This window comes from Tupaia chinensis, unplaced genomic scaffold (assembly GCF_000334495.1).
Source record: "Tupaia chinensis unplaced genomic scaffold, TupChi_1.0 Scaffold000063_1, whole genome shotgun sequence".
Classification (NCBI taxonomy): domain Eukaryota; kingdom Metazoa; phylum Chordata; class Mammalia; order Scandentia; family Tupaiidae; genus Tupaia; species Tupaia belangeri.
This window is the reverse complement of record NW_006159521.1, coordinates 7,554,626-7,570,074: the sequence shown is the minus strand read 5'-3', so window position 1 is coordinate 7,570,074 and position 15,449 is coordinate 7,554,626. Positions and strand designations below refer to the sequence as shown.

General features: G+C 39.1%; 1 protein-coding gene and 1 pseudogene across 2 annotated transcripts in view; both read left to right on the top strand.

Annotated features, from left to right (window-relative positions):
* MINDY2 (MINDY lysine 48 deubiquitinase 2) overlaps positions 1-8,042 on the top strand; it is a gene marked incomplete at its 5' end in the record, with an annotated part of 101,013 nt that extends 92,971 nt beyond the window's left edge. Inside the window, 2 exon segments of one of the 2 annotated variants that reach the window (XM_014593422.2) lie at positions 2,254-2,448; positions 3,053-8,042. In XM_014593422.2, coding sequence (XP_014448908.1) covers positions 2,254-2,448; positions 3,053-3,172 — 315 coding nt within the window. 2 annotated transcript variants of the gene reach the window in all.
* Positions 8,043-14,783: 6,741 nt separating this feature from the next.
* LOC102502162 (60S ribosomal protein L34 pseudogene) lies at positions 14,784-15,129 on the top strand (annotated as a pseudogene).
* The last annotated feature ends 320 nt before the right edge of the window (positions 15,130-15,449 follow it).

Sequence of the window (15,449 nt, the reverse complement as noted above, 5' to 3'; positions counted from 1 at the left end):
CGCTTTCTGTCTTTCTCTCTTTCTGCTGAGTGCACACACCCTATAGCTGTGTAGTGCACACCCCCCAAAGCAAAAAAAAAAAAAAAAAAAAATCTGGAAAAAAGAAAAAGAAAAATTGAAGGAGAAAACTTTGAAGGACAAATTCTTGATATCAGTAAGACAGTCATGCTATATATAGTATAAGATCTATGGGGCCACCAGGTGGTATGGTGGTTAAGGGTGCTGGACTCCCATTTGGCCAACCAGGGTTCAAGTCCCAAACTGGGCGGCTTGCTTTCTCAATTTCTCTCTCTCCCTCTCCAGCTGGTCAAATTAAAGTAAATAAACAAACAAATACAATTAAACAAAAAATAATTATTAAAAAAAAAAGATCTCCACAGGAGGGGCCAGCAGGTGGCATGGTGGTTAAGACACTGGACTCCCACATGGCTGACTGCAGTTCAAGTCCCAGACCTGGTGCCTTAAAAATCATGCTGGGCACATGTACTTGCATACCCTAAATCCCAGCTGAAGAATAGAGAAGGAATTGCAGCATGGCCATCTCCCTGAGGGCGGGGGGAGTTATTTCTCACTTTTACCTTTCACTATCTGGCGATCTCATGAGCCCTCTGGCAAAATCCTAAAAAAAAATTAAAAAGAGAGATCTTCATGGGAACTGACTTTTTTTTAAAGCTCCATCAAATGGATAGTCTCAAAGGAATTGACCTTTTATACATCCTCTGATTTCTTTATTTCCTTTTGAGTTATTTAAAATTTTCTAATTTTGAGTGCAGATTAAGTATATGCTCAAAATAATCAACTTTCATTCAGCACTAACTCTTTTTTTTAAAGAATTTTTTTTATTTAACTTTATTTATTATATTATTTTCCAGTTTAATCAGAGAGAGACAGAGAAAGAGAGAGAGGGAAAGCGAGAAAGCAAGCTGCCAGGTCCAGGACTTGAACCACAGTTGGCCGTGGGAGTCTAGTGCCTTTAACCACCATGCCACCTGCTGGCCGAGCACTAACTCTTAATATTAAAAGTAAGTATAAGTTGGATAATACAACTTCAGACTGAAATGCACTACTTTTTTCATAGGTAGTAATCTTAGGGTGGGTGTGGAGAAAGGATGCTAAGTAATTGAGTATTACCATATGATGGGCTGATACTTTGGCTTGAGAAATTATCTTTTGAAAGATTATTTAATAAATAATCTTGGAAAACTTTCAAAAAATTTTAAACAGATTTTGTGACATTAAATGGAAAAAGAAAACATAGTTTCAGACAGTGGGAGATGTATTTGAGTTTGTATGTGAAGGTGGAAAAAATATTAGGTTGTTATATTTGCATTGTTAATGACAGTTATCTTCATGTATTGATACTTTGGTGATTTAAACTGTATTTATGGTTTTCTGTTTTGTCTGAATTGCCCCCCCTCCTTTTTTTTTTTTTTTATTGGAGATTTTTACTATAGTCCATGCATGCTCTCAGATATAGACAGGGAGACAGAAAGCAAGAAATCACCTCTCAGGGGGATGGCCACACTGTAATCCCTTCTCTTCCATTCTCTTGGGACTTGGGGCATACATGTACACACTCCCAGCACGAGTTTCAAGCTGCCGGGTCCAGGATTTGACCACATGGGAGTCCAGTGCCTTAACCACTATGCCACCTGCTGGCCCATTGTCTGACGTTTCTATAAGCATGTGTTTCTTTTCTGTTTGTTTCTTTTTTAAATTTAGCTTTTTTAAGTATCTTATATACGACTTCTAGAAAGAATTTCAAATGAGTTTTAAAAATATTTAGAACAAGGGAACCAGCAATTAGCGTAATGGCTATGTCGCTGGACTCCCACGTAGTCGACCGCGGTTCGCGTCCCGGACCCAGTAGCTTAAAACTCACGCCTGGCGCATGTGCGTGCATGCCCAAGATCCCGAGAGGAGAATGGAGGAGAAGGGATTGTGAGGTGAGCATCCCCTCTGGGGCATGATTTCTCGCTTTCTGTCTCTATATCTCTGTCTGTCTGGCGAGCGCACATGCCCTATAGTGAAAACCTCTCAAAAAAAAAAAAATTTAGAATATAAGCATCACCGAAATAAGTTAATAGCTCCCCAAGGGAAATATGAACAAAGGTAACTTTCGTTTTCATATTTTAGCTCTGGTATTTTTTTTAAAAGCCATTCTCCTAGCTTTATAGATAACGTCTTTATTTGTGTTCATTAGTTCTTCGGTAAGACTTAATTGCTAAAGATGGTTATAATTTAATCTCTTAGGACTATCTTATGGCATTATCTCTACAACAAGAACAGCAGAGCCAAGAGATCAATTGGGAGCAGATCCCAGAAGGAATCAGTGATTTGGAACTAGCAAAGAAACTCCAAGAGGAGGAGGACAGGCGGGCTTCTCAATACTATCAGGAGCAGGAACAGGCAGCAGCTGTGGCCGCTTCTACTTCTGCACAGCCCCAGGTACCGACTGGGGTTCCCGCCCCTCACCATGACGAGCACTGTAGCAATAAAGAAATGTCTGCTTAGAGCTGGGTGTTGACTGTATGGTAGCACCCATGGATTTCATGAAATTGTCCAGTTTGTGACTGACACATTTCTCATTTAGTGCAATTATTTTTCCAGAAGTTCCAGAAGTAAAAATATTGAAAATGTATTTTTTAAATTGTTAATTGCTACCAATTAACCAATTTACACAAAGTCCTCTACATCAGTCAGAGAGCAGTATGAGGTAGTACTGGGAAGAATACCGACTTTGGAGCCAGGTGCACGTGGATTTGAATTTCTTGCTTCTGTGTTTTCTTCTGTGTTTCTCTCCTTTCTGTGTTGCAACACCTTGGACAAAGTCCTCCCCCTCTTTATTTCCTATCTGCAAAATAGAAAATAATTCTTAACTCTCAGGTTAGTGGTGAAGAACAAATACTACTCGATACATAAGCATATCTGACATGTCCTGAGTATCCAGTAAAGGTTAACAGCCTTCCACTTTGTACTTTCCCTAGTTAAATGTTTTCAGCATCTCAGAATACTAAGAGTAATTTCTTCCTGTGTATTTTTATTAAAGCAGGGCCAACCAGCACAAGCCTCTCCATCAAGTGGAAGACAATCTGGGAATAGTGAACGTAAAAGAAAGGAACCTCGAGAAAAAGATAAAGAAAAAGAAAAAAATAGCTGTGTCATTTTGTAACAAGTACCGGATTCTGCTGGAACCACCTGTAGGTCTTGAGAAACAAAACCACAAGAGGAAAGGAAGAAAGACCGATAAATACCGTCTGTGCCTGATTTCCCAATGGATTTTGTTCATGTTTTTCAGGGGAAAGGTTGTTACTTATTTACAATCAGACTTTTTAAAGTCACACAAAACACTCTGTGAGCTGGAGTTTCCTGTTACAAGTTGGAAATGCTGTGTTGTCATTCATGAAAAATACTGCACTTGTAGCCAAATAAGCAAATCACAGCAAATTTTGTGTCATAGTGACATTCATAACTCATATCAGTTAGTAAGCTATTTTATCTTCTGTCCTAACAGTGAATAGAGGTCATCGATTTAGTCTGATTCCTTCCTGAAATCTAAACATTAGCACAATAGTTTCTGAAATTTCTACAATGTTGAATTATGATCTAATCTATGAGAATCCAGGGGTTAATAGAGAGTTAAAAAGACAAAAAAAAAAAAAAGTCCAAAAATCGCAGGAATAAATAACCATTCATTGTATATTGAACTAGTTCAGCCCTTGAACAGCTTTGCCTTTCTTCAGGAACATACATTTTAGATATTATCTTGAGAATTGATAATGAAGCTTGGTTTAATTTAGATAGAAAAAAATAAATATTTGTATTTCTTTTCCAGTAACAAAAGGTTGCATAACACTAATACTCATAATCTATCAAAATAAGATATTAATGACTTTGTAGTATTGTGAAATTTTGAGGGATTCTGAAATCTTGAATATAGGAATCCTGGACCACACTTACTGTTATTGATAATGTGATAAGTGAGTGTAAGGAAGAGAGCTCAGAGGATGCTAGGCTTTGTAAATATGGGGATGTAAAACGCAGGCAGTTCATTGTCTGCCTTTTTCTAGAATTACCTTGAACCTTAAATTTTAAATCATGTTTATTGCTAGAAAATTAAATATACTTACTAAAGCCAACAAAAAGCACATTTCTGAAAGAAAGTTGGAAATAATGTCTGAGTCTCATGAAAAGACAATAAAGATCTTTTGCAGAGTAAATAAGAATTTGGAGAAATTTATATAAAAGCAATCAGATTTCTTAATTTATAGGAACCAAATAAACCTGTAACATTTTACAGTGCTTATAGGATTTCAGAAAGACTATTTATTTAACTTTATTATGAGGCAACACATATTTTCCTGTATTTCTAGATATGGTTTGGGAAACTATCCTTAATAGTCCTTTTTATATGCTTTATATTTAAAAGTTTATTTTAGCCCATTTTGAAAAGATTGTTGCTGCTCTAAGTGATTTACAGTCTAAGCCTCATAAATTTGTTTATATAAGAACTTCATAACTTGACCTGAGCATCCACTTGGTAAATGTCTTCATGGTCTAAGGTGACAAAAGACTACCAGAAAATGTGGTCTTGATTTTTTTTTAAGCTGTGTCATTACCTTTCCCCATTATTAAGACCAGTTAAAGGATGAGTCTGTATGTAAAAAGTCTTATTTATGGAAGGAATTATTCTAAGGGAAGAATTCAGGGTCAAGCTGTATCTTTCATTGCATGTCTGTTTTTGTCACCCAATTTGTTATTTCTTCAAATTTCCTACTTTACCATAATCATCAGAGAACCTGTGTGGAGCGTAAAACTTGGATGCAGAGTATTTGATGAGTGTCTTGATTTTAACCCAGAATATGTGTATGTTGGTAAATTAATCAGGTGTACTCCAGAACTTTCTGTTGGTTCAACAGGTTGATCTTAATCCAGGTTTACTCTTGATATCGCTCTATTGGTGGAAGGAGAAAACTCAGACCCCAGGGTTTGTTTTTCCCAGTACAGAGAGCAGTTACAGAACATTATATTTTATAAGAAAAAAATAATAAACCTTGAGAAATTTAAAAAAGCATATTTGAGGCATATTTTTCCATAACTATATTATTTTTTATTTATTACCCTTGAAAAATATATGTGTAAAAGTTATTATTCTGTTATTTGTTACTATCTTCTTACTTTGTTCCAAAGATAATACTGCCATTCTGCATTCCCTCTGGAAGGAAGGAAAAAAAAAAAACTCACTCAAAACCAGCAGTGCTGCTACCAGAGAAGTAGGCATCAGTGTATACTTGTAAGAAAAACTAAAAATGTTATGTGTTTGCTAATTCAATCTTTTTCTATGTAATATTTCCAAGTAGACTTTCTTACATTCCTGGAACTCAGTTTGATATACCAAGAATAATAATGATAAAATATTCACTTTCATTACTTTGGGGGGGGAGGGAATTAAACGTTCAATTTTATTAAAACAAACAAGCTTCTCAGAGATACTGGCTTCCTGTCTTTGAAGGTTATAAGAATTTAGAGCTTTTATGTCTTTATTTTCTTATATTTTGCTCGGAGTAACAAATTATATATTTACGCATTTTATTGCTGATTTGGGTACATTAGAATTTGATAATAAATATTAAAGTCTTTCACAGTATTTTATAATACTTAAAATTGTTACATGTACACTGCTAACAGAAGTTAAAATTGAAACATTTTTGTTTTTAGTATTTATAGGCTAGATTAGGGACATGTTTGCATCAACCATGTTAGAATTAGAGCTAGCAAAATACGCAAAAGGATTAATAGATATGGTCACTGCATTCCTCTTCCTTTCACAGCCTGCTCCTTAAGGTTAGTGTCCATTTTTTATTAACTATATGAAGATTTTCCTCATGTGTAATCCCATTGCATCAACAATGCTGTGATTTGCAGTAAATAATCACCCTTAAAAATACTTACTGTGTGTGTGTGTTTCTGAAGCAAGGCTCCATGACTGGGAACTTTTCCTCAAATATACGAATCACCCTTTTAGGAATACACACAGTAAGCAATGTGAAGCAGCTAAAATTGGCATTGGTTGCACATTGGTCTCGTGTGCTCAGAAAACCTAACTTCTTCCATGCTCCAAGGTCCGATTAGTAGTTGAGTAAAATGTGGATTTAAGTTTAGGATTAGGCTTTGGAAAATATCTTGGTTTTTAAGAATTTTTAAGAATTATTTTACTCAACTTTATTTGTTTTATTTTAAATTTGACCATAGAGGAACACAGATTGAGAGAGAGAAAGAGAGAAAGCGAGAAAGCAAGCTGCCAGGTCTGGGACTCGAACCACAGTTGGTCATGTGGGAGTCCAGCACCCGTAACCACCATGCAACCTAATGGCCCTAGGAAAATATCTTGTTTTTACTGTTTCGCTTTTTAATATTTGACTACTTATCCCATATTATGTTTACAATTCTTCCTTATGTGTCTTGATCTTAGCTGAACAAATTAATTAAATTTGTTGACTAAACTCAACATTAAGCATTTTGTACAAAACCTTAGCATTTCATTCTCATTTAATCATGAACACAGTTCACTAAGAGACAGAACGTCTCGAAATAGGACAGAAGGCAAATAAATATTTAAAGAAATAATTGTAGTCCCTATATTAATGTTGCCACATGAATCAGATGTTTGTAAAATACTGCAGAGGACAATCAAGAGAAGAATTTTCACAACTGTCCTCAAATAATCTCATTTATGTAAAAATGTTTTTAAATCAAATGGATTAAATTTTACTTAATTTTCCTATTCAATTATAAGTTATTTAAGAACATGATAGAAAGTTTATCACCTTTACCTAGCATACAGTACTAGGGCACACCACTTAAAATAGAACATTTACTAATGTTTAATAAAATAAGGAAGCATTAAAGATAGTCTGTACTTGTTTTTGTTGTTGTTTTTATGTCAGAGAGTGTGTGCTTATAGACAAGAGAGAAAGTGAGAAAAGGCACCCCCAACAACTAGACCTGGTTACAGTACTGCTAAGCTCAGTACTTAAACTGTTCTATGGGATTAGCCCTGTAATTTGCATTTAATGGGGACTGGGCCTGTGGAGTTCTGGATCATTTTGTTTAATGCCTGGCTTTCTACCTTGCCTTGGGTAAACTTTCTGTGCCTCGGTTTACTCTTTAAATATGAAAGGATTTTTGTGTGTGCATGCTTTGCACTCCTGAGTAAAAGGCATCTCATAAGCACAAAGTATCCTTACATTATCACAAATATTACACGTCCTCTATTCTTGATTGTGCAGACTTTTTTCCCAGCGACATGCTTCTTAGGTTTTTTATCAATGCTGTCAAAATGTATAGAATTGTCTTTGAGTATGCATCATCTCTTTCCCAAAATGTATTTTACAGCTGCTTTCGTGTTCTGTAGACTATAGGGCCAGAATCAAAAGGATCTGGGGAGTATAAAAAACACTGAAAAATTGATTTTTTTCCCAGTGTCTTTCACAGATCTAAATATTTAGAATCTTTTTGCCTGTCTTCCATGAAATAAAATACAGCGGCATCAGATTACTAATGCACACACAAACTTTTTTGCATGGCTGGGATTACTTTAGACTTCTCAAGTACTATCATTTTAAGAATATTTAGATTATTCGTGTTTTTAAGTATCAAATGTTATTTGATAATGTGCAGTTAAATTCCTTTTAATAAATGAATGAGAATGATAAAAGTACTCATTGGAATCTTGAAGAGTTCTTAGGTTCTTGGTAATTTAGTGTCTTGTTAGTGATGTCCAGCACTTTTTAAAGTGTTGAGAAAACATGAAGAATGGAGGTTGCTCTTTTCAAGTAACACTTTAAAGTAAACTAAAATTTAAAATCAAAGGTTTTCTGAACAAAATAAATCGTAAAATAGAGATAATGGAATGTGAGGGAGAGATTGTAGGGTTCTGGCAAGCATAACCTCAAGTTCTACCTAAATTTTAATTCGTGCATGTTTCCTAATCTCAGTGTTTCTGCTGTAAGGAATTAAAGTTTAATACATTGTGATATGCATATATGTGTATATATATTTTTACATGAACTATTCTAGTTAATAATTTCACTTCTGAACTCAAGAAAATTAAACTCGATAACAGGGTAAAATTTCCCGCTATTGCCTCAAGTTCAGCATCATCCTGTTATTCTGAAAAATATGTAGACTTGTTTACCTATCACAGTTTTTTGAGGTCTTTTGTTTGTTTTGGTTTTTGCCATAGGGCACGTGCGCTCCCTGGAGAAAGACAGAGACAGAGGAAATGAGAAATCATTCCCCATGGGGAATGGCCATGCTGTAATCCCTTCTCCATTCTCCTCTTGGGATTTTGGGCATGCATGCACACATACCAGGTGTGATTTTCGAGCCGCTGGGTCTGGAACTAGAACCAAGGTCTGCTATGTGAGAATCTGGCGCCTTAATCACCACACCACTTCTTGGCCCCAACAGGTATTTTTTTTAAGGTATGGTACTGTTCCTGGTGAAGTATTGATATACCATAGCAGAAGGAAAAGCCTTGGCTTGAACCACAATAGATTTAAAGAACAAAAACATGCAATAGGGTTGTTTTTGGTTTTTTTGTTTATTTGTTTTTTTACCTTATATTAATTCTGAGGATTTCTTCAAACTGCTTGATAACTTGTATTCTGAGGATTTCTTCAAACTGCTTGATAACTTGTCACCATTAATTTTTAGAAACTTTATATCGATCCACACTGTGAGATTCTGCTTTGAGAGGCAAGAATGCCTAATAGAGCGTGCACAAAGTGAAATTCTTCGGAAAGTGATCTTTGTTCCTTTAGCTCTGGTAGTTGTTATTTACTTACTAGAGTGTTGGGATACTAAAATGCCCACTTAAATTCTCAAATCAATGATTTGTCCAAATGGGCATTACAACTGAAATACCCCACAAAGTAGTTCTAACTAGTGCAATGCAGTTTAAAACTAAATTTGGTATTTAATCTCTGGAGATGTGTATTATATGTCTCTCAGTTTTGTCATGGTTTTTGTTGAACTTTTTTCATATATTAGTTGTATGAAATAACCATTTCTTTTTTCAGGGTACATAGGGTATCTTAGAAATATTTAAGGTTGAGACCTTGAGAAACCTCCAGTGGCTTTTTGTTAAAAGACTATCTTCCTCAATAAAATGACAGTTGTTTTTGTCACAGATCCACACAAGACAAGGACGTAACAGAAGATTATTGTATGATTTCTACACAAGTTTTCAGCAAAAGGGAAAACTCATTTGTGAACCTGCAGAGGTACCCCGCAAGTTATTTCCTAACGCTGGCGAATGTGAATCTTTCTCTGCGAACTGTGCAGAGTAATTAGGTTAAGGCACATATTGTGAAGAATAGCAAGTGGGATGGAATGATGGCTGCAGGAAGTAATCTTGAGATGCAGTGAGAAAGCGAAACAAGCTTTCCTCCTTCACTTTATTGTTGGATAATTGGGTCAAGAATTTGCTATGACATATCATAGATCTCTGTGTGCCAGGCCAAGACTGGCCCCCTGGCATAGAGCTCTCAAAGAATTTAAATGCATAGATGGTGTGAGTGCCTGTTTTCCTCTCCCTTCCCTTTTCTACCTTAACCTTTCTACTTTGGAGCCATTCACCTGTTCTGCTTTATGACCGACTTTAATTCAAATTAAAGAATAGCAACCCTGGAGATTGATAAGAGCATTAAAGTACATTTCTTAATAAAAATATCTAAAAAGCACCTACTCAGCTTAGGGTTGTACTGAATTTCTATGAAATTGTTTGAAATGCTAATTATGATAAAACTACTTAATTTTAAAAACGGTCTTAAAAAAGTTTCAAAAGTTTTACTTTTGGAAGATTCCTAAAAAGGCATGTGGAACATAAATGGGAAAGTATAAAAACATTTCTGACAATTATTCAGTATTATTCAACATTTAATTTGATGTTTGTTATTGTACCACAAGGATAGTGTCATTGTTGAATTAAAATGTTGGATGTTTTTGTTAATATACTTAAAACTGTAACCAGTGAATAACACCTGTAGTATTTTTTATTATAGATTATATTTTATTTCAATAAACTTTGATATTTAGACCAAACATTTCTTCTATGTTTATCCATCTCACTAAGTAAATTTTTTTATTAATAATACACAATTTTTAAAAATTTGCCAGAGGGCATGTGCGCTCACTGGAGAGGGACTGAGGGAGAAAGAGGGAAAGGAGAGGAAAAAGAAGAAAGTACCCCCATAGGGGATGGTCACGCCACAGTCACTCCTCCTTTCTCCTCTTGGGACTTAGGGCACGCACACACACGTGCCTGAGTGATTTTCAAGCTGCCAGGTGCACTTGGGATCCAGCTGTCTTAACCACTACACCACCAGCTGGATCCCACATGGTCAACTGTACAGTTGGAGCCCCAGACCTGGAGTCTTGAAAAACATGGCAGGTGCAGGTGCATGTGCGTGTGTGCCCAAAACCCTGAAAGGAGAATGGTAGAAAAGGGATTGTGGCATAACCATCCCCAGAGGGGTGCAGTTTCTTGTTTTCCCTCCCCCTCTCTCTGGTGAGCACATGTGCACTGTGGCAAATTTTTATTTTTAAGTTAAATGAATGGGGGGGGAAGTGGAACTGGCATATTGACTCACGTTTACCTAGGACTGACCCTTAGAAAATGTTTTTGCACACATGAGGGGGGAGAGAGGAGCACCCTCCAGTGTCTAGCCACTCTGTGATCCATGTCCTTAGATCCTCCTCCAGCCATCAGATCTTGGGCTCCCGAGCATGTGCCTGGCATGTTCCAGGGTGGCTGGGCTGCTGATTTGGACAGTGGTTGCCGTGTGGTGCTGGCTTCTCTTGAGCAGCACACAGCCACTGTGCCACACGGCCAGCCTGCATTTGCATCGAGTTCTTATAAAGGTAGGCTTCCCCCCAAAGGCAGTAAGTAAACAGCTGTAAATCACGTAATAGTCAACCACCTGATGCCAGTGGCAGATGTGAGAGCTGACACTCCTCACTTTTCCAGACTACACCTGCTGTCCACAAGCCACTGTGCCACACGGCCAGCCTGCATTTGCATCGAGTTCTTATAAAGGTAGGCTTCCCCCCAAAGGCAGTAAGTAAACAGCTGTAAATCACGTAATAGTCAACCACCTGATGCCAGTGGCAGATGTGAGAGCTGACACTCCTCACTTTTCCAGACTACACCTGCTGTCCACACACGTGGCCAACTGCACTTCTAGTCATGGACCTGGTGGCTTGCTTTCTCACTCCCCTCCCTTGTCAAATTAAAATAAATGGAATAATTCTTTAAAAAGAAAGAAAATAGGGACTGGGGGTTCCCCAGATGGCATGATGGTTATGTCACTGGACTCCCACATAATTGACTGCAGTTCGAGTCCTGGACCCAGTGGGCTAAACTTAGGCCAGGCGCATGTGCATGCATGCCCAAGGTCCCAAAAGGAGAATGGAGGAGAAGGGATTTCAGCATGGTCATCCCCACAGTTCAAGTCCCAGACCTGGTGGCTTGCTTTCTTACTTTCTGTCTCTTTCTCTCTTTTTCTCTCTGGTCAAATGAAAATAAATGAATAAATAATAAAAAAAAACTCACATTGGGCACATGTGCATACATGTCAAAATCCTAAGAGGAGAGTGGAAAAGGGATTGTGATAGAAATCACTAAGAGGAGAATGAAGAAGGGATTGTGATTTCTGTCTCTTTCTGGCAAGTGCATGTGCCCTATAGCAAAAGTCTCTTAAAAGAAGCAGGGATTGGGACCAGCAGATGGCATAGTAGTTACATTGCTGGACTCCCACATGGCCACCGTGGTTCTAGACCCGGACCCAGTGGCTTCCCACTCATGCTTGGTGCATGTGTATTCATGCCAAGATCCCAGGAGAAGAACGGAGAAGGGATTGCAGCATGGACAGTCATTGGGTAATTTCTTGCTTTCTGTCTGTCTCTCTGGTGAGCACACGTGCCCTTCAGCAAAATTCTCTCAAAAAAGATCCCTAGAGGAGAATGGAGGAGAAGGGACTGTGGCATGGCCATCCCCCCCTGGGGGGTGATTTCTCTCTTTCTTTCTCTCTGTCTATCTCTGTCTGGCGAGCACATGTACCCGATAGCAAAAGCCTCTTAAAAAAAAAAAAAAAGAAAAGAAAAGAATAATGTTTTAAGAATTATTTAACTTTTTTCTTTTTTTCCTTTATTTTTTTAACTTCAAGAAAAGCAGTTTTAGCTTTAATAAATCAGAGAAATGCTAAGAAACTTTGCTTAAAACTTAAAGCCAGGAAACATAACAATTCTGTTCAAATAGTAGGTGCATGAACCTATCGGCAGCTCAAGGCAGGACAAAAATCCTTAAAACCAGAAAAACAAAGCCTAGAAGAAAATCAGCAAAAAAAAATTTTTTGAGAGGTTTTTGCTATAGGGCATGTGTGCTCGCCAGAAAGACAGAGAGAGACAGAGAGATAGAAAGTGAGAAATCACCCCCCAGGGGGGTTGGCTATGCCACAATCCCTTCTCCATTCTCCTCCTGGGCTCTTGGGCACGCACACACATGCGCCCAGCATGAGGTTAAGACACTGGGTCCGGAACTCAAACCATGGTCAACTTCGTGGGAGTCCAGCGACATAGCCATTATGCCAACTGGTGGTCCCAAAAAATCAGCAATGTTTTAGTCAAAAGTCATAAAATTCTGTTTCACCAGTTCAGTCTTGTGTACTTAATCTATCTTCTGTTGTGGTTCCATCTTACTAATTAAATTCTGGGATATAAAATTCAACGCTAGACTTGTCCCTACAATTAGGTTGGCCATTTTCTTAGTTTTTGAACTCTTATTTCTGTGCGTCTGTATTTAATTTTTCTGGCATAACACTCCCTTGAGAACTTCTTAGAGATCTGATCTGGTGTTGGTAAATTCTTTCAGGTTTTATTTATCTGAGAATGTTCTTGTCTTTTCTTCCTACATGAAGGATAATCTTGCCGGGTACAGTATTGTTGGTTGAAATTGTTTTTCCCTAACACTTTGAATGTATTTTCACTTTCTTTCCTTGCTGGCATATTTCCGATGAGAGGTCCACTGTGAGCCTGATGGGATATCCTTTGTAGGTAACTTGCCGTTTCTCTCTTGGCAATCTTAGTACCTTCTCCCTGCGGTTTTGGTCTATCTGGCTATAATGTGTCTTGGAGAAGGTCTTGGGTTGATTCTATTTGGGGTCCTTTGTATTTCTTGAGCCTGGATCTATGAATGCCTCTCTAGGTTGGTAAAGTTTTCTTGCAGGATTTCATGGAATAGGTTATCAATACCCTTCTGAGTCTTCACCTTCTGGGATACCGACTATCCAGATATTTGGACATTTGATGGTACCTAATATTACCCGTATTAGGTTTTGTCTTGCTTGCTGGAGAGAGACAGGGGGAAAGAGAGACAGGGGGAAAGTGAGACATAACCCCCCTACCCCCACCCCATGGACACACCGCAAATCCCTTCTCCATTCTGCTCCAGGGACTTCGGGCACGGCATGCTCGCACACGCACCCAGCGCGATTTTCAAGCCGCCAGGTCCGGTTCTTGAACCCAGTCTGCCACGTGGGAGTCGAGCACCTTAACCATCGCGCCACCTGCCACCCAGGCAGTGTGTTGTCGTCCTCCCTCTGCGCTCACCCTGCCTGAAACCCAGGACGTGCCCGAGACCGGGGCTCTGCTGGCCCTGCGTCCACTGTGAGCCACGGGTCACCCAGGGCAGCCAGGCCAGTGCCCCCGGGCGCACACCCCTTTCCTTATTTTAATTTGACCAGAGAAGGACAGCGTGAGAGAAAAAAAGGGAAAATGAGATAGCCCCAAAGTCTGGGACTCAAACTGCGGTCAGCCATGTGAGAGTCTAGTGTCATTAACCACCACGCCACCTACCCAATAATAAAAAAATTTTAAAAGCAAACCATGAACTGCAGGAAAAATATTTTTGAAATATACTATTTGACAAATTACTTACATCAATAAATAGAAAAACTCAACAAAGGAAAAAAATGAATAAAAAATGGCAAGGTTTGACAAAGAACCACATGCAAATATGGTCAATATCTTTAGTTATAAGTGAAATACACATTAGAACAACAATCACGGGGCTGGCAGGTGGTGTGGTGGTTAAGGGCACTGGACTCCTACATGGCTGACAGCAGTTCGAGTCCCAGACCTGGCGGCTTGCTTTCTTACTTCACTCCTTTCTCTCTCTCTCTCATCAAATTAAAATAAACATTCTTTTTTTGGGGGGGGAGAGATTTTCACTGTAGGGCGCGTGCGCTCGCCAGACAGACAGAGAGAGACATAGAGACAGAAAGCGAGAAATCACCCCCCAGGGGGAATGGTCACGCCGCAATCCCTTCTCCTCCATTCTCCTCTCAGGATCTTGGGCATGCACGCACACGCGCCCGGCGTGAGTTTTAAGCCACCGGGTCCGGGACACGAACCGCGGTCGACTACGTGGGAGTCCAGCGACATAGCCATTACGCTAACTGCTGGTTCCCAATAAACATTCTTTTAAGAAAACATCATTTTGGGACCAGCAGGTGGCATAGTGGTTAAGATACTGGACCCCCACAAGGCTGACACCGCGGTTCAAGTCCCAGACCTGGCGACTTGCTTTCTCATTTTCCCTTTCTCTCTGTGTCTCTATCTGGTATACTTAAAAATAAGAAATAAAAAATTAAATAAAATCATTCTTAAAAAAAAAGGAGCTTTGTTCCCTCTTCCGAGGACGGTGTCTAGAGGCACACGGGATGGTCCAGCGTCTGATCTACCGGCCGCAGGCTCTCCAACAACACAGCCTCCAACAAGACTAGGCTGTCCCGAACCCCTGGGTAATAGGGTTGTTTACCTTTATACCAAGGTTGGGAAAGCACCCAAATCTGCATGCGGTGTGTGCCCAGCTGACGCCGAGGGGTTCGTGCTGTGAGACCGAAAGTTCTGAGGCTGTCTAAAACGAAGCAGCCGGTCAGCTGGGCCTACTGCGGCTCCATGTGTGCAAAATGCGTCCGCGACCGGATCAAGCGAGCTTTCCTTATAGAGAAGCAGAAAATCGTCGTGGAAGTTTTGAAGGCACAAGCACAGAGTCAGAAAGCTTAATAAAAATGATGCTCTTTTGAGTAATAAGAAAATCAAAGGTTAAAAAAAAAAAGGAAAAAAGCCTGGTAAGCCATATTAAAAAGAGTCCATACTTATGACTCAGCTTATATGAAAGTCCATAAAATGCAAACTAAGCTATAGGACACCCATCACCTGGAGGTGGGGTGAGGGTAGATGGGCAGGATGGCCTGCAAGGAGGCAGGAGGGGACTTTTTGAAATGACAGGTATGATTCTTTTATCACACATTTTAGAGTGCCTGTCACACATGAGAATGAGAGAGGAGCACCCTCCACGGGGTCTGGTCCCCTCCCTCCTTTAG